The following is a 25032-nucleotide window of genomic DNA, read 5'->3' as shown; positions in this document are numbered from 1 at the left end:
ACTGCTAACTTGTTCCTTGTAGATGGTGGACAGAATTTGGGGTGTCAGGAGGTGCAGTATCCTTAATCTCTGTCCTGCTTTTGTAGCTACTGTGTTTATGTGGTGAGTCCAGTTGAGTTTCTGGTAAATGGTAACCCCAAGGATGTTAACAGTGGGGGATTCAGTGATGGTAATATTGTTGAACGTCGCTTGTCGGCCCAAGCGTGGATATTGTCCAGATCTTGTTACATTTGAGCTTGGACTGCTTCAGTATCTGAGAAGTCGCAAATGGTGCTGAATACTGTGCAAACAGCAGCGAACATCCCACTTCTGACCTTATGACAGAGGGAAAGTCATTGATGAAGCAGCTAAAGATTGTTGGGCCTCGGACACTACCCTGAGGGACTCCTGCAGAGATTTCCTGGAGCTGAGATGACTGACCCTCCACAACTGCAATCATCTTTCTTTGCACCAGGTATGACTCTAACCAGTGGAGTGTTTGCCCCCAATACTCATTGATTCCAGTTTTGCCAGGGCTTCTTGATGCCACACTTGGTCAAATCTGGCCTTGATGTCAAGGGCTGTCACTCTTGCCTTACCTCTGGATTTCAGCTCTTTTGTCCATGTTTGAACCAAGGATGTAATGAGATCAGGAGCTGAGTGACCCTAGTGAAACCCAAACTGGGTGTCACTGAGCAGGTTGCTGCTGGGCAACTGCTGCTTGATAGGTAAAAACAAGGACTGCAGATGCTGGAAACCAGATTCTAGATTAGAGTGGTGCTGGAAAAGCACAGCAGTCAGGCAGCATCCGAAGAGCAGGAAAATCGACTTTTCGGGCAAAAGCCCTTCATCAGGAATCTGCTTGATAGCACTGTTGACGACCCCTTCATCATTTTACTGATGAAGGAGAGTAGACTGATTGGGCAGTAATTGACCAGGGTGGATTTGTCCTGCTTTTTGTGCACAGGACATACCCAGGCAATTTTCCACATTGTCGGGTAGGTGCCAGTGTTGTAACTGTACTAGAAGTGTTTGGCGAGGGGAGTGGTAAGATCTGGAGCACACATCTTCAGTACTATTGCGGGAATGTTATCAGGGCCCATTACCTTTACAGTATCCAGTGTTTCCAGCCATTTCTTGATATCACATGGAGTGAATTAAACTGGCTGGAGACTGGTATCTGTGATACTGGGAACCACTGGGAGCCAGAGATGGATCATCCACTCAGCACTTCTGACTGTTGCAAATGCTTCAGCCTTATCTTTTGCAGAGATGTGCTGGGCTCCCCCATCATTGAGGATGGATATATTTGTGAAGCTTCCTTCTCCAGTGAGTTGTTTAATCATCCACCACCATTAACAACTGAATGTGGAAGAACTGCAGAGCTTGGTTGTGGGATCCATTGGTTGTGGGATCACTTAGCTCTGTCCATCATTTGCCGTACATGCCATTTGGCATGCAAGTATTCCTGTTCTTTGGGTCACTTCTGCCCCATAAGAGATCCCAATGATTCAAAAATTTGAATCCTTGTCCCCTCCACCAGCTCCTTAGACACACGTTCATCTGTCTTTTCCACCTCTCACTAGCACATTCTCTAAAGAGTATTAGTGAACCAGATGGGTTTTCCAAAAATTAACTTATTGTCACAATCACAATGGATGCCATTGAAAAGCTGTAGTTTTTATCTCCATTCATGTGATATACCCCAAAGGAATGGATAACATGTACTATATGCCAAAATTGATCCTAGTGCAAGTGAAGGTATCATCCCCTTTGTGCACTATGCCTGAGAATATACATTGTGGTGTAGTTCTCACACATGATAAGCTAATTGCTTACAATGGGTCTGACATCCCATGCATTTGCATTATTCATCTTAAATGTCAATATAGCTCCTTGACATGGACACCTGAAACCTTTTACAAGATGAAAGAGATAGACCAGGTATTATTGGCCTACCATTATGCACGGATCTGCATATTATTACAATCTACAAAGTAACAAACAAGTCATGTTGCAAGGTCAAGAATTCCAAACTGTGACATCAAGTCTATCCATAACCTGATTAACTTTTACCCAGACAGGTGTGACACTATTGGCGATATGAAAGGTGATGCCCAACCTATCAATCGTCTTGTAAGTGTAAAATTCACATATAAAATCAAATCAAACTGGAATTATAGTCAAAAATAACATTTACAAAGTTCAGCATCATACTGGCTGTTGCAACCCTACAACCTGTCTTTGAAGAAAAATGGCAAAGTAAATGTACATTTAGATCCAAGGCAATGGAATATTGCATGAAACATGCCTGGGTCATGTGATATTGTAATAGCAATGGTCAAATCCTGCAAAGAATTATATGACATGTCCAAGCTATGTGTGATCAATCATTCACCACGCAAGAATCCGACCTCGATACTTAAAGTATCATACAAAACAACAACTACACACCCATAACAAATGATACAATGACAGGTATTACATTGCAGAGTTAAGTTATACAGCCACGTTGTGATAGTTGTATTCAGACTACATCCAGTTATGTTCCATGTCTACTAAAGCATTATCTTTATATGTAGGGAATGTTTACATGTTTTATTTTTTACATATTATTTTACATGTTTACTGGAAAAGGGTTCCCAATCTATATAAAAAAAGGGAGAAATGCAATGTACCTTTTCAGACAGTTACTTTACATTACAACATGTGAAGTTCCAGTGTAAAGGTCCTCTCTTCATTTTCAGTAGCAGTTGAAGTAGCAGGGTGTAGTCATTGTAATCAGCTATTTTGGTCTGGGTTTTATGCTTATTTATAGTTATGTTACAAAAGTATATGGAAGTCTCATATCAGAGTAAATATAGTTGTTAATAAACTTCAAAATATCTGTTCTAACAAGAACCCAATCCTTGTAGCATATGTAACATAGGTATTGAAAAGTATTCAGAAAATATCATACGGGTAATGGTGTTTGACCCAAGAAACCATGTCAGGAAGAGGTCTTGGCAGATTGCTGTGGTGTATCTCGCAGACAACTGTGTTGCCTTAATCTGGAAGGTGTTAACATTTTCAGTGATGTTTAGACAACATTAATCCAGGGAAAAGAACAGTATTCCATCACACCATTCACCCTGGTTTTACAGAGGTAACATAGAAACATAGAAGATAGGAGCTGGAATAGGTTATTAAACCCCTTGAGCCGCCTCAACTATTCAATATGAGCAAGGCTGATCATTGAGCTCACTATCTTATTCCTGCCCTCTCCCATATCCATTGATCTCTTTAGCTACACGAGCGATATCTTCCTCCTTTGTGAGAATACATAACATTTGGCCTCAGCCACTTTCACTGGTAGTGAACTCCACAGGCATACCACCCTCTGGGTGATGAAATTTCTCCTCATCTCAGTCCTAAAACATTTACCCCTTGAACTCAAAACGTCCCCTGATTATGAACTCCCCTACCATCAGGAACATTCCTCCTGTATCTAACCTGGCTAGTCCTGTTAGATATTCTTAGGTTTCTCTGAGCTCACACCACAATTTTCTAAACTCCAGTGAATACAATCTTAACTGACTCCATCTTTCCTCATACATCAGTCCTGCCATCCCAAGAATCAATTTGAAAAATCTTTACTGCAATCCCTCTATAGCAAAAACATCCTTCCTCAGATAAGGAGATCAAAACTGCATACAATATTGCAAGCGTGGCTTCACCTATGCCCTGTATAGTTGCAGCAAGACATCCTTGTTCCAGTATTCAAATTTCCTCTCAATGAACGCCAATACACAGTTTGCCTTGGTTACTGCCTGTTGCACCTGCATGCTTACTTTTGGTGACTCGTACATGAGGACTCCAACATTTCATTGAACATTCTCCTCTTTTAATTTACAGTTCTTCAAATAATAATCTGCCATTTTTTAAAAATCAAAGTAGATACCTCACAGTTATCCACATTATACAGTATCTGCCATGCTATAATGCTCTGATTCAGAGGCAATAGTCTTATTTTCATAGAATCCCTATAGCGTGGAAACAGGCTCTTTGGCCCAACAAGTCCACACTGACCCTCCAAAGAGTATCCAAGCCCATTTCCTTATCCTATTACTCTACATTTACCCCGGACTAATGCACCTAGCCTACACATCCCTTATACCATGGCCAATTCAGCTAACCTATACATCTTTGAAGTGTGGGAGGAAGCCAGAGCACCCAGACGATACCCATGGAGACACGGGGAGAATGTGCAAACTCCATACAGACATTCGCCTGAGGCACGAATCGAACCCTGGCACTGTGAGGCAGCAGTGCTAACCACTGAGCCACCATGCCACCCCAAATTTGAGTCAAAACTGATACCTGAGAGTTACTCAATGTAGAATATCAACCTTCTCACCTACTCTTTTAGTCACGGTATTTATGTGTCCAGTCAGGTTTGTGATCAATGGTGACCTGCAGATGTTGATAGTGGGCACAGACAGTTAATTGCATGTAAATTATGCTTGACTGTATTGATGGTGGGCATTAATTGGTGATTCACTTTAACCTCTACTAATACAGAAAAATGAAAACTGTGATTATAGACTTTGGTATGGCTGTAAGGTACAACTTTAAGTAAATATAAAAAAGGTTTAAAAAAAGGCTCAAGTTCTATCTTTCAAAGCTGCATTCAAAATACTGCCAATGAAATCTCAGTCCTTTTGTTTAAAGTACCTGACCAACAGTCACCAGAAATATGATGATTGTGACGTAACAATTTGTGACATTCTTCTGGGAAATCTTCAAGTGATGACATGCTCTTGGTAAATGTGTGACTATGAAGACAATCCTGTAAATGAGTAAATGTGAGTACCTTTGTTTTTGCTGTATACTTACTGCAGCCTTGCACAGTATTTCTCCATTCATTCAAAATGAGTCCTTTTGCTGCACATGCACGAGCATATGACCCCAGGGCTGCACACAAAAAGTCCTGTGTCCTTTCATAGTTGCATGTTTCAAACTGACATTTCTATTGAAGAATATAAATAGTGGCATTTAAAATCAAGCAAATTCAAGAAAACTCTAATTACAGTCATTTTAAACCTTTTGGGAATCCAATTATTGCAAGAACTTTTCACATGAACAAAACACAGTATGACTAGTCCATATAGAACCACAATTCTAACTGAACCTACACAGATTCTGGAAGACTTCAGACTAACATTCGCAAACCTGCTAGACCTCAATTGACTTGTGACTCTCAATTGGAAAGCTATTTTAGGTGGGGGGAGGGATCTGATTGAGGAGGTCTACAAAATCATGAGAGGTATAGACAGGGTGGATAGCAAGAAGCTTTATCCCAGAGTAGAGGACTGAATTACTCGGGGTCACGAGTTCAAGGTGAGAGGGGAGAAGTTTAAGGGATATATGTATTGAAAGTTCTTTATGTAGAGGGTGGTGGATGCCTGGAACGGGTTGCCAGCAGAGGCGGTAGAAATGGGCACAATGGTACAGTTTAGGATGTATCTAGACAGATACATGAATGGGCAGAGCAGTGGGGTACAGATCTTTAGAAAATAAGCGACAGATTTAGATTGAGGATTTGGATCAGTGCATGCTTGGAGGGCTAAAGGGCCTGTTCTTATGCTCTACTTTTCTTTGTTCTTTGTTTTTGAGAGTGTCCCTTATTGTATAAAGGTGTGGTCTCACTTGGTGTGGACCTAAGCAATTTTTTTTAAGGTGTTTGTGCTCTGTTTCTACCATCTTCCTTTTCATTGGCTAAATACATGAGAAGGAGGCTGCCAGGCCTTTACCGATGTCTCTCCTCTGGGACATGGCAGAGATTCCTGCCCTCCTTAGGCTTGGTAAATTGTTGGTGGCAACAGATGCATAGAAAAGGATGCAAATTGTTGGGCCAATTTTGCTAAATTATGCTTGAAAACCAAGTGCATCATTAATTCAAAATGTTTTTAATAAGATATCAATAAAAAAAAGCTCAGTTATTAATCTGTACCCAGTCTTCGTATAAACAAGAACCATGTCACCTTTTCAAATGGCACAGGATCCACCAAACTATGGCATCTTCCAAAAATACTGGTTACGTCCACCAAGAGATGGCACTTGTTGGGAGGGTAACCCCCTGTTAAGTAAAAGGGAAACGTTTTGTTACTGATACATGATAAACTTGTTAACACCATATATGCATTTATTTTACTAAGATTAACTATGGAAAAATCAAACAAATAATACCACTTCAACAGTAAAAATTCCCAGGGCAAGTGGGAGAAGTAACAGAAGAAATCTTCAAAGAAGAAAATGATATTGTGTGTCACATCAGAATGCCCAAGCAGCGCAGTGATGAACTATATTGAGTGTAACTTGTACCACTCCTTCCAATACCTATTCTGGTACAGATGGCATTGCAAAGGAAATCAAGTAATTCACAGTCATAGGGGATCATAAGGCTGCTCTCTCATTATAGAGAGATGACTGGTGGTGAATTTAACCTGAGGGTCACCATACCTCAGGTGAGGGACAGGTTTGTGAAGGCAGGATCTTCATGGTAACCTCAGCCAGTGAAGAAAATGAACTCATTCTATTGGTGTCACTCTGAATCACAAACCAGCTCTCCAGTTGACTGGGTTGATTAGCTCAGTTGGCTGGACACTGGTTCACAACACTGAGTGACAGCAACAGCAATTTCAATGAAGGTCACTATGAAAGTCCCATCTTTTCGAACTTGCCCTTTGTGTGAGGCATGGTGACTCTCAAGTTAAACTACCATCAGTTGTCTCTCTCTAATGAGAAAGCAGCCTATGAGACAATGGCAACTCTGCCTCACTAGGTTTTCCAGTCATACCATTTGTCTCATTTTATATTCCCACGATAGGTAGAGCACGGCTAGAGAAAGAGCTTCCTCTACACTTTCCCATCAAATACTCCCAGAGTAGTCATTGCGTGGATTAAATCTTTAAAGTATGACTCCTTATAGCTAGAATCTAAAATTACAGGTTTGAGAAGAGTTGTGTATTGAGGTCCTCAGAAAGTAGTGAAAGTTGATCAACCACTTGGCACTTCTAGTTGAAGTTCTTTGCAAACTGTTTCAACCTTGTGTCTTGTGCTGACATGCTGGATTTCCTACACATCTGCCATAATCCTTCTCCTCCAATGTCCTCACTTTCTCCCTTCCTGTCTCTCTTTTGAGAATTATCCTCTACCATTTCTGTTACCTCTAGCAGGATGTCATCACCAAACACATCTTCCCCTCTTCTCCCTTGTCATCATTCCACAGTGACCATTTGTGACATAGTAGTCCACTCATAAGACTGTAAAGCTTATGAGACAGGAACTTTCTCCTTAACTCTGTTATGTGCAACCCATTTTTCTGACATTATTCTCTCTGGTCCTAGATTCTTCTACAAGGTGATACAACCTTTCTATATCTACCCTGTCAGGCCCACAAGAATCTTGTATGTCTCAAGAATATTGGCTCTCATTCTTCTAAACTTCAATGAGTATAGGTCAGATTTTCTGAACCTTACCTCATAAGAAGAAAATGGACTGATTAGCGATAAACAGCATGGTTTTGTGTGGGGAGGCCGTGCCTCACTAACATGATTGAGTTTTTTGAGGAGGTGATGAAGACAATTGATGAGGGAAAAGCATTTGATGTCTACATGGAATTCAGTAAAGCCTTTGACAAGTTCCCTCATGGCAGACTGGTACAAAAGGTGAAGTCAATGGTGTCAGGGGTGAGTTGGCAAGATGAATACAGAATTGGCTTAGTCATAGGAGACAGAGGGTAACGGTGAAAAGGTGCTTTTCAGAATGGAAGGTTGTGATTGGTAGTATTCCACAAGAATCAGTGCTGGTACCTCTGCTGTTCGTGATAAATGATTTGGAGAAAAATGTAGCTGGTCTAATTACTAAGGTTATGACGATACAAAGATTGGTGAAATTGTGGATAGTGAGGAGGATTGTCAGAGGATACAGCAGGATATAGATGAGTTGGAGGCAAGGGCAGAAGAATGACAGATGGAATTTAATCTGAACAAATGTGAGGTGATGCACTTTGGAAGTTCAAGTACAAGTGGAAATTAATCAGTGAATGGCAGAACCCTTAGGAGTATTAACATGCACAGAGATCTGGGTGTGCAAGTCCACAGATCATTGAAGATGGCATGAAGGTAGATAAGGAAGTAAAAAAAGGCTTATGGCATATTTGCCTTCATTGGAAGGGGGCATGGAGTGTAAGAATAGGTAAGTTCTGCTGCAGCTTTATAGAACTTTAGTTAGGCCACACATGGAATATTGCATACAGTTCTGGTGACCACACTTTCAGAAGGATGTGGATGCTTTGGAGAGGATAGAGAAAAGCTTTCCCAGGATGTTGCCTGATATGGGGTATTTTAGTAATGAATAGTTGGATAGACTAGGCTAGTTTTCACTGGAACATAGGAGGTTGAGGGGTCACCTGATAAACGTTTGTAAGATTGTGAATGGCATAGACAGAGTGGAAAGTATGAGGTTTTTTCCCAGGGGAAGGGGTCTGTTACTAGGGGACATAGGTTCAAGGTGCAAGGGGGGAAATTTAAAAGAGATATGCGAGGCACATTTTTCACACAAAGGATGTGAGTGCCTGGAAAGTGCTGCCAGAGGAGATGGTGGAAGCAGACACAATAGCAGCTTTCAAGAAATACCTGGACGAATGGATGAATAAGAAGGGAATAGTGAGATATGGATCCTATAATTGAAGACAGCTTTAATTTGGAAGGGCAAAATGTGTCAGCCCAAGCTTGGAGGGTTGGAAAGCCTGTTCCCATGCTGTACTGTTCTTTGTTCTAAGACAATTCCTCCATATCTAGCATCAGCCTAGCGAAACAGCTTTGGACTGCTTCCAGTGTCAGTACCTTTCCTCACATACTGAGGCCAAAACTGTTCAGTTTTCCAGCTGTGGTCTACCTACGGACTCGCAAAACTAAAGTGAAACCTCCCAACTAATATACTCTATTCCTTTTGGGAAAAAGACCAATATTCCATTTCTCTCCTCTATTACCTGTTGAACATGGATGCCAGCTCTTTATGATTCATGGACAGGGACACTCAAATCCACCTGTTCTATAGCATTCTTTAGTCTTTCCCCGTTTTTAATAATACTCAGCTCCGTGATTCTTCTTGTCAAAGAATAGCTGAACAGGAGGGAAAGAACATATTGAGGAGCTTTTGTTGAGATGAAAACAATGGAACAGGAGCACAAGGTGGAGTGTATGAAAATTCAACAAGAGCTAAGCAGGAAATGTGAGTATTTTGTGTACTGTCACCAAGAGGCAGAAAGGTCAGGATTTCCTACTTCTGTGGTCAACAGCCAAAAGCGTTTCAAGAATGATTTTGGCGGGCAAATGAATTAAACGATTGAACATCAATGATCCACGTTTTTCTGCCTCACCTGTGCATCTCAATGCTAAGTACATTTAAATTTGCAGTGATACTTTAAAGGGGAAGGCTACCTTCTCAATTGTTGCAGACATCCACAGGCAAAACAACATTGGTGAGCATAACAGTGGGAAACCTGCCAGATTATTGGTAAACATTGTTTAACACTATCTTAACACTATAGGGGATAAGTATCTTAATGGCATAAACATTTTTAAAATTAAGATATTGTATGTTTAAAAACAATCAGTGTTGACCAGTTTTTTGGAGTATTGATATATCTGGAGAATCTTAGAGTCATAGAGATGTACAGCATGGAAACAGACCCTTCGGTCCAACTCACACATGCCAACCATATATCCCAACCCAATCTAGACCCACCTGCCAGCACCCGGCCCATATCCCTCCAAACCCTTCCTATTCACATACCCATCCAAATACCTTTTAAATGTTGCAATTGTACCAGCCTCCACCACTTCCTCTGGTAGCTCATTCCATACACGTACCACTCTGTGTGAAAAGGTTGCCCCATAGGTCTCTTTTATATCTTTCCCCTCTCACCCTAAACCTATGCCCTCTAGTTCTGGACTCCCCCACCCCAGGGAAAAGACTTTGCCTATTTATCCTATCCATGCCCCTCATGATTTTATAAACCTCTATAAGGTCACCCCTCAGTCTCCGACACTCCAAGGAAAACAGCCCTAGCCTATTCAACCTTTCCCTATAGCTCAAACCCTCCAACTCTGGCAACATCCTTGTAAATCTTTTCTGAACCCTTTCAAGTTTCGCAACATCTTTCTGATAGGGAGGAGACCAGAATTGTACGCAATATTCCAACAGTGGCCTAACCAATGTTCTGTAGAGCCGCAACATGACCTCCCAACTCCTGTACTCAATACTCTGACCAATAAAAGAAAGCATACCAAATACCTTCTTCACTATCCTATCTACCTGTGACTTCACCTTCAAGGAGCTATGAACCTGCACTCCAAGGTCTCTTTGTTCAGCAACACTCCCGAGGACCTTACCATTAAGTGTATAAGTCTTGCTAAGATTTGCTTTACCAAAATGCAGCACCTCACATTTATCTGAATTAAACTTCATCTGTCACTTCTCAGCCCATTGGCCCATCTGATCAAGATCCTGTTGTAATCTGAGGTAACCCTCTTCGCTGTCCACTACGTCTCCAATTTTGGTATCATCTGCAAACTTTTAACTATACCTCTGCTGCTCTCCTCCAAATCATTTATATAAATGACAAAGAGTAGAGGATCCAGCACTGATCCTTGTGGCACTCCACTGGTCACAGGCCTCCAGTCTGAAAAACAACCCTCTTTCTTCTACCTTTGAGCCAGTTCTGTATCCAAATGGCTAGTTCTCCCTGTATTCCATGAGCTCTAACCTTGCTAATCAGTCTCCCATGGGGAACCTTGTCGAACGCCTTACTGTAGTCCATATAGATCACATATACCACTCTGCCCTCATCAATCCTCTTTGTTACTTCCTCAAAAAACTCAATCAAGTTTGTGAGACATGACTTCCCATGCACAAAGCCATGTTGACTATCCCTAATCAGTCCTTGCCTTTCCAAAAACATGTACATCCTGTCCCTCAAGATTCCCTCCAACAATTTGCCCACCACCGACATCAGGCTCACTGGTCTATAGTTCCCTGGCTTGTCCTTACCACCCTTCTTAAACAGTGGCACCACGTTAGTCAACCTCCAGTCTTCGGACACCTCACCTGTGACAAATATCTCAGCAAGAGGCCCAGCAATCACTTCTCTAGCTTCCCACAGAGTTCTGGGGTACACCTGATCAGGTCCTGGGGATTTATCCACCTTTGTGTTTCAAGACATCCAGTACTTCCTCCTCTGTAATATGGACATTTTTCAAGGTGATTTGCTTTTCCAGAAAACAGCAAATAACCCATTGTTTTTCCTGAGTTTTTGTATGAAATCATCTGATTAGTACTTTGTCAACCGAATAATGTCTAAATAATTCAATTTTCCAGTCTCTCCAATTCAATATATACATGCCATTCAGATTTTTCTGATTCTTACATACACAGATCAAATTGATATAATGAAGGAATGTAACCCATCACAATTCTTCTTCAAATATATCGAGGATTGGTTAGTTCAATTGGCTGGACAGCTGGTGAGTGATGCTAAGAATATTGGTTCAATTCTCATGCCAGCTGAGGTGAATATGAACATTAGAATTATGAGCAGGAGTAGGCTATCTAGCCACTTGAGCCTGCTCCGCCATTCAATAAGATCATGGCTGATTTTATCGTGGTCTCATCTCTACTTACCCACCCTCTCAACATAACCCTTAATTCCTTTGCTGTTCAAAAAAATTATCTAGCTTGTCTTATTTACTAAGGAGCCTCAACTACTTCACTGGGCAGGGAATTCCATTGATTCAAAACCCTCTTTTTGTTCTCCATTCAGTCCTAAGTTTTGAGGCTATGCCCTCTTGTACTAGTTTCACCTGATCACACAGAACTAAAGTATTGATAGAAAAAGAAATGCTGTTGAAGATTGTCAAGCACTCATCAGGGCAGGGGCATGAATACCATATTTTAATGGGAAAATAAATTAATTATGCAAAACAGGGTGGAGATGGTTGGTAAGTGAATTCTGATTGGTCAAGGTGTTGTAATGCAGAATGCACAGAGAAAATTTATTCAAATTCAAAAATGACATTCAAAAGGAATTTCTCCAGCATTTTCAAGCAAGTAAAGCTTGAGTGGCTCTATCTGGCTCTATTCCCAGATAGTAGACCAATCAGAGAACTTTTCAATGGTTTCTCTCACTTTTCTTTATTTTCTACAACTCGGAGAGAAGAAATTGCTGCTCACCTGTATCCTAAAAGGCCTACCTTTTTTTAAACAACAAGGTTAATATACTTGACATTTGTCCTGAATAACAACACACATAACTGGGTAGAGGTTTGTTACCATCAGCAAAAACACACCCCAATGATAACAGCCCCATCTGAAATAAGGACAGAGGTTGCTGGAGAATCTCAGTGGGTCTGGCGGGGTCTATGGAGAGGGAGCAGAGGTAATGTTTCAGGTCCAGTGAACTTTCTTTAGGGCTGATTGTAGCTTGAAAAAGGTTTGTGTATATGCTGAAAAATGGGTGTAGGTTGGGAGCAGGAATAAATTATAGATGGAGATGAAGCTCAGAGAGAAAGAATAACAGTTGGACAGACAAAGGAATGGATAAAGATCATCCTGGGTAATCATTCATAAATGACAATGGGACAGTTGTGGCAGGTGCCAATATGATGACAAGATGGTGGTTGGTTTAAGGATATGGGAGAAGATGCTCAGGCCCTAAAATTATTAAACTCTATATTGAATCACCAAGGTTACAGAGTGCCCTAGCAGAAAATGAGATACTGTTCTTTTAGCTTGCGCTGAAGCACTGTAGCAAGCCTTAGACAGGGATGTTGGCCAGAGAACACGGTGGTGTGCTGAAGTGACTGGCAACAGGGATGACAGGGTCATTTTTATGGATAGAATGTAGGTGTTCTGTAAAGTGGTCATCTTGTCTATATCTTCCCAATGTAGAGGCAGTGAATATAGCAGACTAGATTCTAGGTGATATAGCGATTATATCTGCACTTCACTCAATGTGTGTCTGGGACCTTGGACAGTGAGGAGGTAAACACAGGTAGGTGTTACACTCTGTGATTGCATGGATGCATGGTGATGTTCTGATGCTGTGGGGAGTTGTTGAAAATAGAGGAGGAGTGCACCAGGATGTTCTGGAGAGAACAGTGCCTGCGGAATGTTGACAAGGGGAAGGGAATATGTGTCTGGTGATGGCATCCTGCTGGAGGTGGCAGAAAGAGCAGCTAATGATCTTTTGCAATGTAGATGCTGGCAGGGTTGGTAAGTGAGGAACAGAGGGGCCCTGACAGTGTTGTGGGATGGAAGAAAAGGGGTGAGGGTCGAAATACAGAGATGGGTCAGACATGGATTACGGCTTTGTCAATCATGGTGATGGGGAATCCTCATTTGAGGAAGACGGTGGACTTTTCTGAAGCCCCCCTATTGAAGCCGGCATCAACGGATGCGACGGGGATGGAGGAACTGGGAAAATGGAATGGAGCCTTTACCGGGCACACAATGTGAGGATATAGTTAAGATAATTGTGGGAGTCAGTAGGTTTGCAGTGGATATTGGTGGCCAGCCTATCCAGAATGGAAACCGATGTTGAGGAAGGGAGGAATCGGAGATGGACCAGGTGGAGCTGAGAGCAGGATGGAAATTAGAAGAGAACTATATAAACTTTTCCAATTCCAGATGAGAGGGAAACCGAAATGATGATATTATTGATGTCTTGGAGAAACAGTTGTGGGTGGGAGCAGGAGTAGGACTGGAACAAGGAATGTTCCACTTACCCCATATAGAGACAGGTGTAACTGGGGCTCGTTCTGGTATCCATAACCACACATTTGACCTGTAGAAAGTGAGAGGAGTTAGAGAAAAAGTTGTTCAAAGTGAGGATGAGCCCGGCCAAGTAAAGGAGGGTGTTGGCTGATGGGATCAGTTCAGGCCTTTTCTCCAGGAAGAAACGCAGAGCCCTGAGACAATGCTGATGGGGGATGGACGTGTGAAGGGACTGCATGTCCATTGTAATGAGGAGGCAGCTGGACCCTATGAATTGGAAATTCTGAAACTGATGCAAAACGTCAGAAGAATCCTATATATAAGTGAAAACAGACTGGACAAAGGACAAAAAAAAAGTCAAGGTCAGAAGAGTGGAGTTCTGTGGAGCAGAAGCTCCTGTTTGTGGATTTTGGGAAGGAGGTAGAAGTGGGCTGTGTGGGCTTAGGGGACTATGAGCAGTCGGGGGATGATTATCAGCTGAAAAGGTATCAGTGACTATTGGGGACACGGTCAATGGTAGAATCATGGTCCAAGAGGAGATCGGAGGAGGTGTCCAAGAACTGGCATTTTGTTTCTGCAATGTAGAGGTCAGTATACCAAGGACCCATGCACAGTACCATCTGGGATGTAAGTAAAAGCAAAAATCAAGTCCTGCAGTCACTTGTGAACTCACTGGTGTGTCATCAATGTAGGAATTGAGTAAACCCCTTCTCACATGCATATGTATGGCCTCTCCCCAGTCTGAATTCATTGATGTGCAGTAATTTGAGATGGGCCTCCAAATCCACTCCCATGCTAACAGCACCCTGAAAGGTGCCTTGTCTCCTGAGCCAGAGATACCAGGCTCACATTGCTGCTGTCTTATTGACCATTTAGCACAAACACAAAGCCAGGAAGTCTGTCATAGTTGTGAGCAAACCTTTGCTCAAGGGTTCCTGACACAATACGTCAAGGGCACCCTCTGATACTAGTCCAGATTCAGTTCAGGATGGTCATAAGGGGTGGGGCACGGAGGAAATGATGGGTGAAACACCATTTGTCTTGACTCTTCTTGCCCTATTATTTTGTTCTACTTTGTCTTCCTCATGAAATAGGTGTAAGAGATATTGTGGAAGGCAAAAGTGAGTGGCACATTTAAGATTGGTTTATGTGAGAAAGTGTCTCAGGTGAGCAAGTTGGCAGTGCAGAAATAAGCTGGATTAGTGGTGTAGCAGGTTGGGGTAAAGTAAGCGGGCAAGGTGTTACAGGCAATCGTGACAGCAGTAGAGTGTGAGCCTTGATGGGATTTAGGTACAGTAACTATGATAGCGTGAATGTGAGGTATTGCAGAGAAGATGGTGATATTCATGCAAACAGAGTGGAGAAGGACATTAACCTTGTTCCTACAGTGCTGAGCATCCTTCCAGATGACTGAGACTGCTTTAATACAATTGGCAATCTGGGACTAGATGGCGTGGTCTCTACTGTTGCACCTGAGGAAAGAGGATGCTTGTTGAGTGCGGTGCGGGAAAAGCAGTTGGTCAGGCACCATTGAGGAGCAGGAGAATCGACGTGTCGGGCGTAAGCCCTTCATCAGGAAAGAGGATGCCTGGCTAATAAGCTCTAGGGGAGGTAATCTTCTCTTTTGTTCTGACCTACATGTGACTTGCAACCTACAGCAATATTGTTGAATCTTAATTGCAATCTGAAATGTAAGCCATTCAATTGTATCAAACTGATACAAAATCAAAACAAAAGAACAAAACCTGATGGAGTTCAGGTCATCAACCACTGCATCAGCAAAAACAACAGCAAACAACCTTCTGACCCTGGAAAGTCCCCTTTATTTTGATTCATTTCTAATGAATGAATGTCACTGGCTGGGCCAGCATTTGTTGATAACCCTGAAAAGGTGATGGGGGGAGAGAGTTCCTCTTCATGGAGATTTAAACTAATTTGGTTGGGGAATGGCATACTGATTGAAGGTACATGTAACTAGTGGTGTGCCACAGGGATCAGTGGTGGGGCCACAATTATACTGTCTAAGCAAAATCCTGCCTCATATCTCCTTTGAACTTTGATTTATAGCTTTCTGCAGTCTTTCTCCATTTAAGTAGTATCCAGCTCCTCTATTCTTCCTGCCAAGGTGCATAGTCTCACATGTATCCACATTATATTTCATCTGCTAAGTTTTTGCCTACTGACTTAGCCTCTGTCTCTAACCCTCTGTGTCCTCAACACTTGTCTTCCCATCTATTTTTTACATTATCCAAAAACTGGGCTATTGTACAGTCACTTTTCTCATCCAAGTCATTAATAAAAATTATAAGAAGGACCCAAAGCATTGACTCTTTCTCTCCAGCAGCTCTGGGACCGCTCAATCTTTCCAGCAATTTCCTTTTTTGTTTCTGCCTTCTGGCATTCATCTTTTGGGTTTTTTAATTATCCCTGACTACATCCAACCAGTATCCAGCACCCAGCACTAGTAGTGGCAAAGTCTTACACAGTTTGAAGAAAACCTCCATTGGAGTACTCAATATTAACTCTGGACCACTTGAAGTGCCATGGCAGCAGGTCAAATATGGGAAAGGAAACGTACTGCTGATTATCACATACAGCCTTCTCCCTCTGCCGCTCCCTTCCTGATGTAGGGCATGAATACAAGCTGTACTCAATGTCCATCACCACAATTTGGATAGGAGAAGATAGGAGGTATGGTTATTAAGTTTGGAGATGATGCTAGAATTGGTGGTTGGTGGTTTAGTGGACCGCAAACAAGGTTACCTCCAGTTCAATGAGACCCTTGATCAGATGGGCCAATAAGCTGAGGAGTGGTTGGTGGTGTTTACTTTAGATAAATGTGCGGTGCTGCATTTTGGAAAGGCAAATCAGGGCAGGGTTTTTCCACTTAATGGTAAAGTCCTTGGGCATGTTGCTGAACAAAGAGACGTTGGAGTACAGGTTCATAGCTCCTTGAAAGTGGAGTTGCAGGTAGACAGAACAGTGTGAAATGCATTTGGTATACTTGCCTTTGTTGGTCAGGACATTGAGCATAGGAGTTGGGAGGTCATGTTGCAGTTGTCCAGGACATTAGTTCGGCCACTTTTAGAATACTGTTCTTGACTCAGTGCTTGACTCCCTGCTGCCTGAAGGATGTTGTGAAATTTGAAAGGGTTCAGAAAAGATTTACAAGGATACAGCCAGAGCTGGAGGGTTATGTGGTCAGCATCGATGAATTGAACTGAAGGCTCTGTTTCTATGCTGTAGAGCTCTGTGAATCTATGACTCCCTTTTTCTTACCCTTGTTTAGTCTGTCTATATTTCTCTGCAGACAGTATTGTCCTCACACTTAGGTTTCTCTATCAATTTTTGTGTCATCTGCAAATGTAGCTAAAGTGCATTCACCCAAGTCATTAACATACATTTTAAATGATTGTGGCATCAGCACTGATCTCTGTGGCACTCCAAATGTTATAGGTTGCCAACCTGAAAATACAATCCTTAATTCAACTCCCTGTCTTCTATTATTTAGCTAATCCTCTATCCATGCTAATATGCTACCTGTGAACACCATGGATTCTTGTCTTATTAAGCAGCATAACGTGCAGTACCTTTATCAAACACCTTCTGAAAATCTAAATACTTATTTCTAGCACTTCCCTTCTATCTATCCTCCTTGCTAACAACCTCAAAGAATTCCAGTAAACTTATCAGGCCCCTTCATGAAGCCGAAATCATCTGTCATTCTTTGGGCTTTCTCATTCACACTTGGCAATTGTGGAAGGGACAACACTTGCATTTTACATCTTACCTCATCAGTATGTAAGGCCCTAAACACTCCTTCTAGATGAAGTAGCATTTTACTTGTACTTCTTCTAATGAGGTCTAATGTATTGGCTGCTCACAGTGTAGTCTCCTCTACGTAGGTAAGACCAAACACAGATGGGATAACAATTCATGGAACACCTTTGCTCTGTCCATAGGAACAACCCCTATCTTCCAGTTGCCGCTTTAAGACCCCATTTGCTCTCATTCTAACATTCTATTCCTGATGAAGGGCTTATGCCCTAAACGTCAGCTCTCCTGTTCCTTGGATGCTGCCTGACCAGCTGTATGTTTCCAGCACCACACTCTTCAACTCATTCTAACACTTCCATCCACTGCAATGATCCAGCAAAGCCAAATGCAAGCTGGAGGAACAGCACTTCACTTTATAGTCTTCATGATTCAGTATTGAGTTCAATAGCTTCATAGCATGAACACTGTCCTCCATTTTGATTACATTCCCTCCCTCCTCTGTCAGTGCTTTGATGGCATGGGTTTGCTCTCAGAAGAGCCTACCTTTTTTAACTATTCACACCTATCCTTTAAATCTATTTTGCACGTATATCACTCATTTACTATACTAAGTACTCCCTTTTGCTCTGGGTGTGCTCACCATTTGTTCCATTTGCACACCAGCATTAAAAACGTAATTTCCCAGCTCTCATCAGTTCTGGCGAATTCATTGAATTCAAAATGTTAATTCTGTTTCTCTCACCACAGATGCTGCAAGACCTGTTGAATTTCTCCAGCACTTTCTGTTTTTACTTCAGATCTCCAGCATCCACAGTATAACTACGACATGATTTACAGAGGAAACTCAATTATCCGGCTTTTGATTATCCGGAATTCGATTAACTGAATGAAATACTCATTGCTCGTGTTCATCGTATATGGAGTGTGTAAGAAATTTCCATTGAGTTAATTTTAACTCAGGATTGATGTGAAGAAAGGGAGGTAGTGTTGCCTGAAGCCAAATACTCACCCAAATTTTACAATTTCACATCTGTCTACTACCTAATGCCAGCAGGATGTACATCAAAGCTGGTCATTGGTTTAAAAAGCTGGAGGCTGGTAAGACTTAAAAAAAGATCCTCGTTTATAATATGACTAGGGACTATATTCCTGAATGCTCCTATGGAGAAGGAGAGTAAAGGGGCAGGGGTGGACCTCAGATTGTTTCAGGGATGTAGAGAAACCCTGTTTGTTTTTTTTCTTTCTCTATTTACTAAGTAAGCCTGAACAGTAATAAGCCATACCTGAGTATCTTATTGTCATCAAGTTCAAGTTGAATAGCATTGTGGTCTCACTGATATCATCAAGTTGATATATTTGGGTTCCATTTGAACCTGGGTATAGGGCCTTAGTCAACACAGAAACCAGTAAGGACTATTGGTTTTGGCAGGAATAAAGGAGCCTCAAACTGGCAAATCTTTTTATTGACTTTGGTTTTCATTCTTGCATCGGTTTCATGATAAAAGGGAAGTTTGTGAGATGAGAGATTAAAACCTACTCCACCAATGTTTTAGTTGGGACTGGCAGAGGCTTAAATGTTGATTTGAGAAAATGACTTGCCCTTTTTTCCGATATAATTGTATAGGGTCTTTGAAATCCACTGAATAGACGTGAAAGCCTGTTCTGAAAGATATCACTTTGCCAATGTAACATTATGTCAGTTCAGCACTATCAGCCAAGTTAGCTGCAGTGAGGCTTAAAAACTATGGCTGTCAGGTTCAGCTTATCACCGATTTATTGTTGAAGTGTCCAAGTATAATTTGACTGCAGAACTTGAGCACAAACAGCAAGGATAAAGCTGTAATAGGAATTGAGGGAGTAGTGTATTGTTGGTGCTGTTTTTCAGACATTAAATTGAGATTCCATCTACCTTGGGTGGATGTAGAAGATCCTTTGGCACTAACGCAAAGAACTGCAGGGGAGTTCTCCCCATTTGTCCTTACCAACATTTCTCCTTCAAAGTCACAAGCATGAATGACTTGGTCATATCACATTGCTGTTGTAGAAGCTTGCTGTGCGTATTAGCTGTAAAGTGCTATGAGACATTAATGGTCATGGAGAAGGGTATACAAAAGGAGATCTTTCTTTCTTTGCTCACTTGTCTCCACAGATGCCACAAACCTAGTTAAGGTGTAATTTTAAAAACAGGATGCATATATGCAAAACTCACAGTTTGACAGTGTAGGTATACATGGTTGTTTGTTAGTAGCACCATTACAGCGGTAATCAACTTGCCAAGAATTCACAAAAGAAGCAGCAGTACGTTCCAATATTCCCATACTACTTCTGAAATCATCCCTTGGATCACCATTGAAATTGCCACACAGTCCTGCAACAGAACAAGCATCATGTGTTATTACTGACAGACATTATACCAATATATGCTTGGTAAGACACAAGTAATGCTGAAAAAGATATGTTTTGTCAAATGGAGGTCTTTCTTTCATTGCCCACTGTCTTCACAGGTCCCACAAAACCTAGTCAAGGTCTATTAATTTTTTTGTAACTTCCCATATATGCAGGTGTGCCACACTGAGTCTGACTGACAGTGGTTGTCAATGTAATTCTTCACATATTCAGGATTATCCAGCAAATGCGGAACCTGTAGACAAATGATAATGGACACCACACCTGTTTCAAAATAGGTGACATCCATACACTGGTTAATTTTTAAAGGCATTGCCTGACCAATCATAGTCAATCTGCATGGTTTAAAGTTAATAACACATGACAATTAACTGTCAATTCTCAACCAGTCAGTATTCTCCCCTCGTGTAGTATAAATGTTAATTTTTGTCTTGAATTAATATCTTTGGAAATTGTCTGGATGAATGGACGATGAAAAGTTTTTTGACAAAATTTATCCTTTTCTTAAACAATATTGTACTTTAATAAAGATGACACGATGTGGTAGGTTGGATAACCAGGACGGATATAAAGAACAGATGTTCTTTTAATCATACACAGCACCAAATTCTGATTCAATGGCTTACGCAATCAGTGGATGATCAGGACTATCATGTGGCTGCCTAAAAGAAGATAGGAACAGCAACAGATCATTCACACCTTCAAACCTGCTTTGTCATTTTGTTTGCTATGCTAGCTTAGTTTCTCTAATTCCAAGCTTTCCCCAAATTCCTTCATATATTCTTTGCTTTCTGTGTAATTGTCAGTTGCCTTTCTAAATATCCTCAATTAATTCATTCCACACTTCTCACTGTTTCCTGGATTCAATATTAGCTTGCTCAGTTCTTATCCTAAGACTTAAGATTCATGTTCTGGTTTCTCTCCACTATTTTAAACACTCAATTGATTGCCTTCATATGGTTCATAGGTAGAAAAACTGATCTCCTTCCTAAGCTAACGTGTCCTTTCTAGTTGGGGGTCCCCTCAACAAACAACATTGAGCAATGCAAAGCATGATAATCAATCTATTAATGTAACTACATCAGCCAGCTGGACCTCATAGAATATGAGTTCCCTGACTGGGGCTTCTAATCTGGTCCAATCAGGCAACTGTGGCTGACATGAAAAGGGTAAATGTCAGAGACACCAACACTCTGGTGCCTGCCTCTGTATGAGGCAGTACTGTAGTTAAGGTCTGTTTATGTGTACATAAAGGGTGACTTGATGACTGGATACCTCTGTGGAATTATTTCAAGTAATATTTGCACTTGCTATACTCTTTTTTTTCCACAATTTACCACGAGGAATATGATGTGGGCTTCAGGTTCTGGTGAGTTCCAGTTGTGCTTCTAGCTTATCTAGCTTATCAATTGAAGGCAATGTAAATATTCAGCCCATAATTACCTGCAGTTTCCACTGGGACCACTGCTGACAGCACATCCCATGATTGAGGGTTTCAGATCCCTATATTCCACATAAACCAAAAGCTCACAAAATGACTATTGATCAAAGATGTAAATCCTGAATACATGTTTTCGTGTCCACATACGTGTGTGTGGATGTAATGGTTCGTCTCTAGTTCAAAAAAAAAATTGTTTTTAACAATGCTTAAACTCCTACCTGTACTGGTGCCGAAGAAATCATTTCCGATATTAACGTATGCCTGAAAAATTGGGTCAACCTGGATCTGCATCTCGAGGCCAGACAGAGTGCTCACCTGAATGTAGGTTGAGGACTGCCTGTAAATTGAAATGTTTCCTAAAAGAGAGCAGGATAACTCAAAAGTTAATTGTCATGGCAATTAACCTAGAAGATGAACTCATTCTTGACTATAAGAAACAATGATGCTGTGGACACAGAGAGGCCATAATGGTTTCATCATTCTTTATTCACATGGAGGAGTGGAGAAATGATTTAGTGATGTTTCTAAAGTTTTTATTCAGTGTTGTTGCAAGATTTCTGTGAGGAATTAGAATCGTATGGTGGTTTAAGTGGTTAGCATTGCTACCTCAAAACACCAGGGACATTGGTTCAATTCCAGCCTCAGGCAACTGTCTGTGTGCAGTTTGCACAGTCACCCTGTGTCTGTGCTCATTTCCTTCGGGTGTTCCGCTTTCATCCCACAGTCCAAAGATGTGCAGGTTAGGTAGATTAGCCGTGGGGATTATAGGGACGGGGATGGGTCTGGATGGGATGCTCTTTGGAGGGTATTTGTGGACTCAATGGGTTGAAATGACCTGCTTCCACAGTGTAGGGATTCTATGAATTAAAACAGATATATATTTAACTGAGGCAAAACACTGCAGAGGCTGGAAATGTGAGATAAAAATAAATGCTAAAAATTAACACAAAGTCTGACAGTATCTGTTGACAGAAGCGATCCTTGACCTGAAACATTAACTCCATCCACAGATGCTGTCTGGTCTGCCAAGCACTTCCAGCATTTTCTAGTTAAATTCAGTACATAACATCCTATGTATACAAGATATTACGCTGGGAACAGTGGAAAAGAGAGAAAAAGAAAGCTCATAGGATCCGATGATTTATGAACAGGTTAGCCTCATACAGATAATAAACCTGAGCAAATCAACATTTTGCATCAGTGTATTTCATAGCACGTTATGGAGTTATGAACTGATAATGAATAAATGAGAGGATTAATTATTTTTCTCATGGACAAAATGTTAATCATGGAACATTTTTCATAACATTATATCAAGAAAATATTAGTATTTACTATAGTATTAAAATAGGGCTGGAGTAGTGATACACAAAAAAACTCAGAGGACTGGAACGTCTGGGAGACTGAAGGTGTAGTGCTTGTGATTCTACATCCACTGCCATTAATGGAAGAGACTTCCAAACATCTATTACCCTTTTTATATCAAATACTTCCTAACGTCTCTCCTGAACGGTCTGGCCCTAATTCTCAAGCAATTCTCTTTAGTTTTACAATCCCCAGCCAGTAGAAATAATTTAGAATCATAGAATCTCAACAGGGCAGAATGACGCTATTCAACTCATAGACTCCACAGCGGCCTTCTGAAGAGCATCCCAATCAGACTCAGCGTTCCCCCCTCCCCCCCCAATCCCTATGATCCTCCATTTCCCATGGCGAATCCATCTAGCCTGCATAATCCTGGGTAATTTAGCATGGCTAATCCACCTAACCTGCGCATCTTTGGATTGTGAGAAGAACCTGGAGCACCCAAAGGAAACCCACGCAGACACTGGGAGAATATGCAAACAATCTCCCAAGGCTGGAATCAAACCCAGGTCCATGGCACTGAGGCAGCATTGCTAACCGCTGTGCCACTTATCTTTATCTACCCTGCCTTTAATATCTTGCCCACTGGGATCAGAACACCTCTTAACCTTCTAAATTCTAGAGAAAACACCTAATTTGTAAAAGAGCTGAAAGAGTCCTTGAAGTTCAGCTGTCATTCCTGCAAACCTACCTTGTACTCCCCCTTTAAGGCCAAAATATCCTTCCTAAGGTGTTGTGTTCAGATCTACTCAATGTACTACAAATTGGGTCTAATCAGATTTTTGCACAACTTTAGTGTAAATTCTCATCTTTGTAATTTGGTCCTCTTGATACAAAGACCATTAGCTTTTTTTGATCATTTTCTGTACCTGTTCATGACATTTTAAAGAATTATGTACCTGAACCGCCAGTCTCTTTGGACATCCACTGCTTTTAACTTAGTACCATCGAGAATGTACTTTAATCTCACCTTTCTTCGGTGCAAGTGGATAACCTCACACTTGCATACATCGAACTCCACCTACCACAGTTTTTATAATCATCAAATCCTTTCAGTGTGGAAACAGGCCATTTGGCCCAACAAGTCCATGCCGACCCTCCAAAGAGTATCCCACCCAGACCAATTCCACTACCTTGTTACTCTACATTTCAACTGACTAATGCACCTAACCTACACATCCCTGAACACTATGAGCAACTTAGCTTGGCAAATTCACCTAACCTGCACATCTTTGGACTGTGGGAGGAAACCGGAACACCTGGAGGAAATCCACACAGACACAGGAAGAATGTGCAAACTCCACACAGACAGTCACCTGAGGCTGGAATCAAGCCCAGGTCCTTGCGCTGTGAGGCAGCAGTGCTAACCACTGAGCCACTGTGCTGGCTATTAACTTAGCATATTAACTTAGCCTATTCACTTAGCCTTTAGGCAATAATCACAAAGCAGCTCTTCTCCTGTGCACTTTATATACAAAGCACCATGATTTAAGCAGCACCAACAAGGTTTGAGTATTTTGAGTGCTTTGTCTGCAGACTCAGTATTACATCTAGGGTTCCTCTTCCTTTCTTTGTGACTTTCCTTTTCATCTTATGTTGAAACTTTGGCTGTTGATAGGTTAAAATGTCTCAGCCTGTCTGAATGACTTTCAAATCTTTACCCATCTATTGGAATTTTTCTCTTTAATTGCACATATCCCTTTAAATTTGACCAACAGACAAAATTGAATTAGATTTTATTGATGAATTAGATCTTATTTAAAATCTCCCAAACTAAGTTTGAAGTTAAAGTCTGGGAGCTCAGCAAGTTTCATGGTATTATTTTTGTCAGAGTCTGGAGCAAGTTATCACATACCTCTGACCTCATTATGCATGCAAGATGTTAGGCGCATAACTGTATGTTCTGTGACAAGTGAGATGCAGGTTCGTAGCACTGCTGGCATCTACCAACTTCGAAGGTGCCATATTTAGCATCCAGCTGGTGCTGCAATCCAGGAACTATCTCTCACAGTTTGATACTCTGAACTCTAATCAGATTGCATAGAAGGAAACTAAGTTTGCTCCCTGCATCATTGACAAAGATCAAGGTGCTGGTGGACTAATTAGTGGAGTGAAGTTCAATCCTCTTTCTAGCTAACTGTAATGAGGCCATTCTACTGGACCCAGCCAGTCTGCATAGAGATAATATCACAGGTCAGTGCTGTCTCCATTGTGAAAAGGGAGAACCAACAGTGTTGTAAATAAAT

The 25032-nt window shown here is 41.4% G+C and overlaps 1 protein-coding gene across 1 annotated transcript in view; it reads right to left on the bottom strand.

Moving 5' to 3' along the window:
* LOC140493446 (mucin-6-like) overlaps nt 1-25032 on the bottom strand; it is a 266402-nt gene that overhangs the window by 81197 nt on the left and 160173 nt on the right. Inside the window, exons 21-24 of the mRNA XM_072591885.1 lie at nt 21640-21777; nt 19784-19942; nt 6003-6097; nt 4855-4987 (exon numbers count right to left, since the gene is read on the bottom strand). Coding sequence (XP_072447986.1) covers nt 4855-4987; nt 6003-6097; nt 19784-19942; nt 21640-21777 — 525 coding nt within the window. The remainder of the gene's footprint in view (nt 1-4854; nt 4988-6002; nt 6098-19783; nt 19943-21639; nt 21778-25032) is intronic.

Source organism: Chiloscyllium punctatum, chromosome 22 (genome assembly GCF_047496795.1).
Source record: "Chiloscyllium punctatum isolate Juve2018m chromosome 22, sChiPun1.3, whole genome shotgun sequence".
Lineage (NCBI taxonomy): Eukaryota > Metazoa > Chordata > Chondrichthyes > Orectolobiformes > Hemiscylliidae > Chiloscyllium > Chiloscyllium punctatum.
Note: the sequence above shows the minus strand (reverse complement) of the source record. Positions and strands in the feature narration are given on the sequence as shown.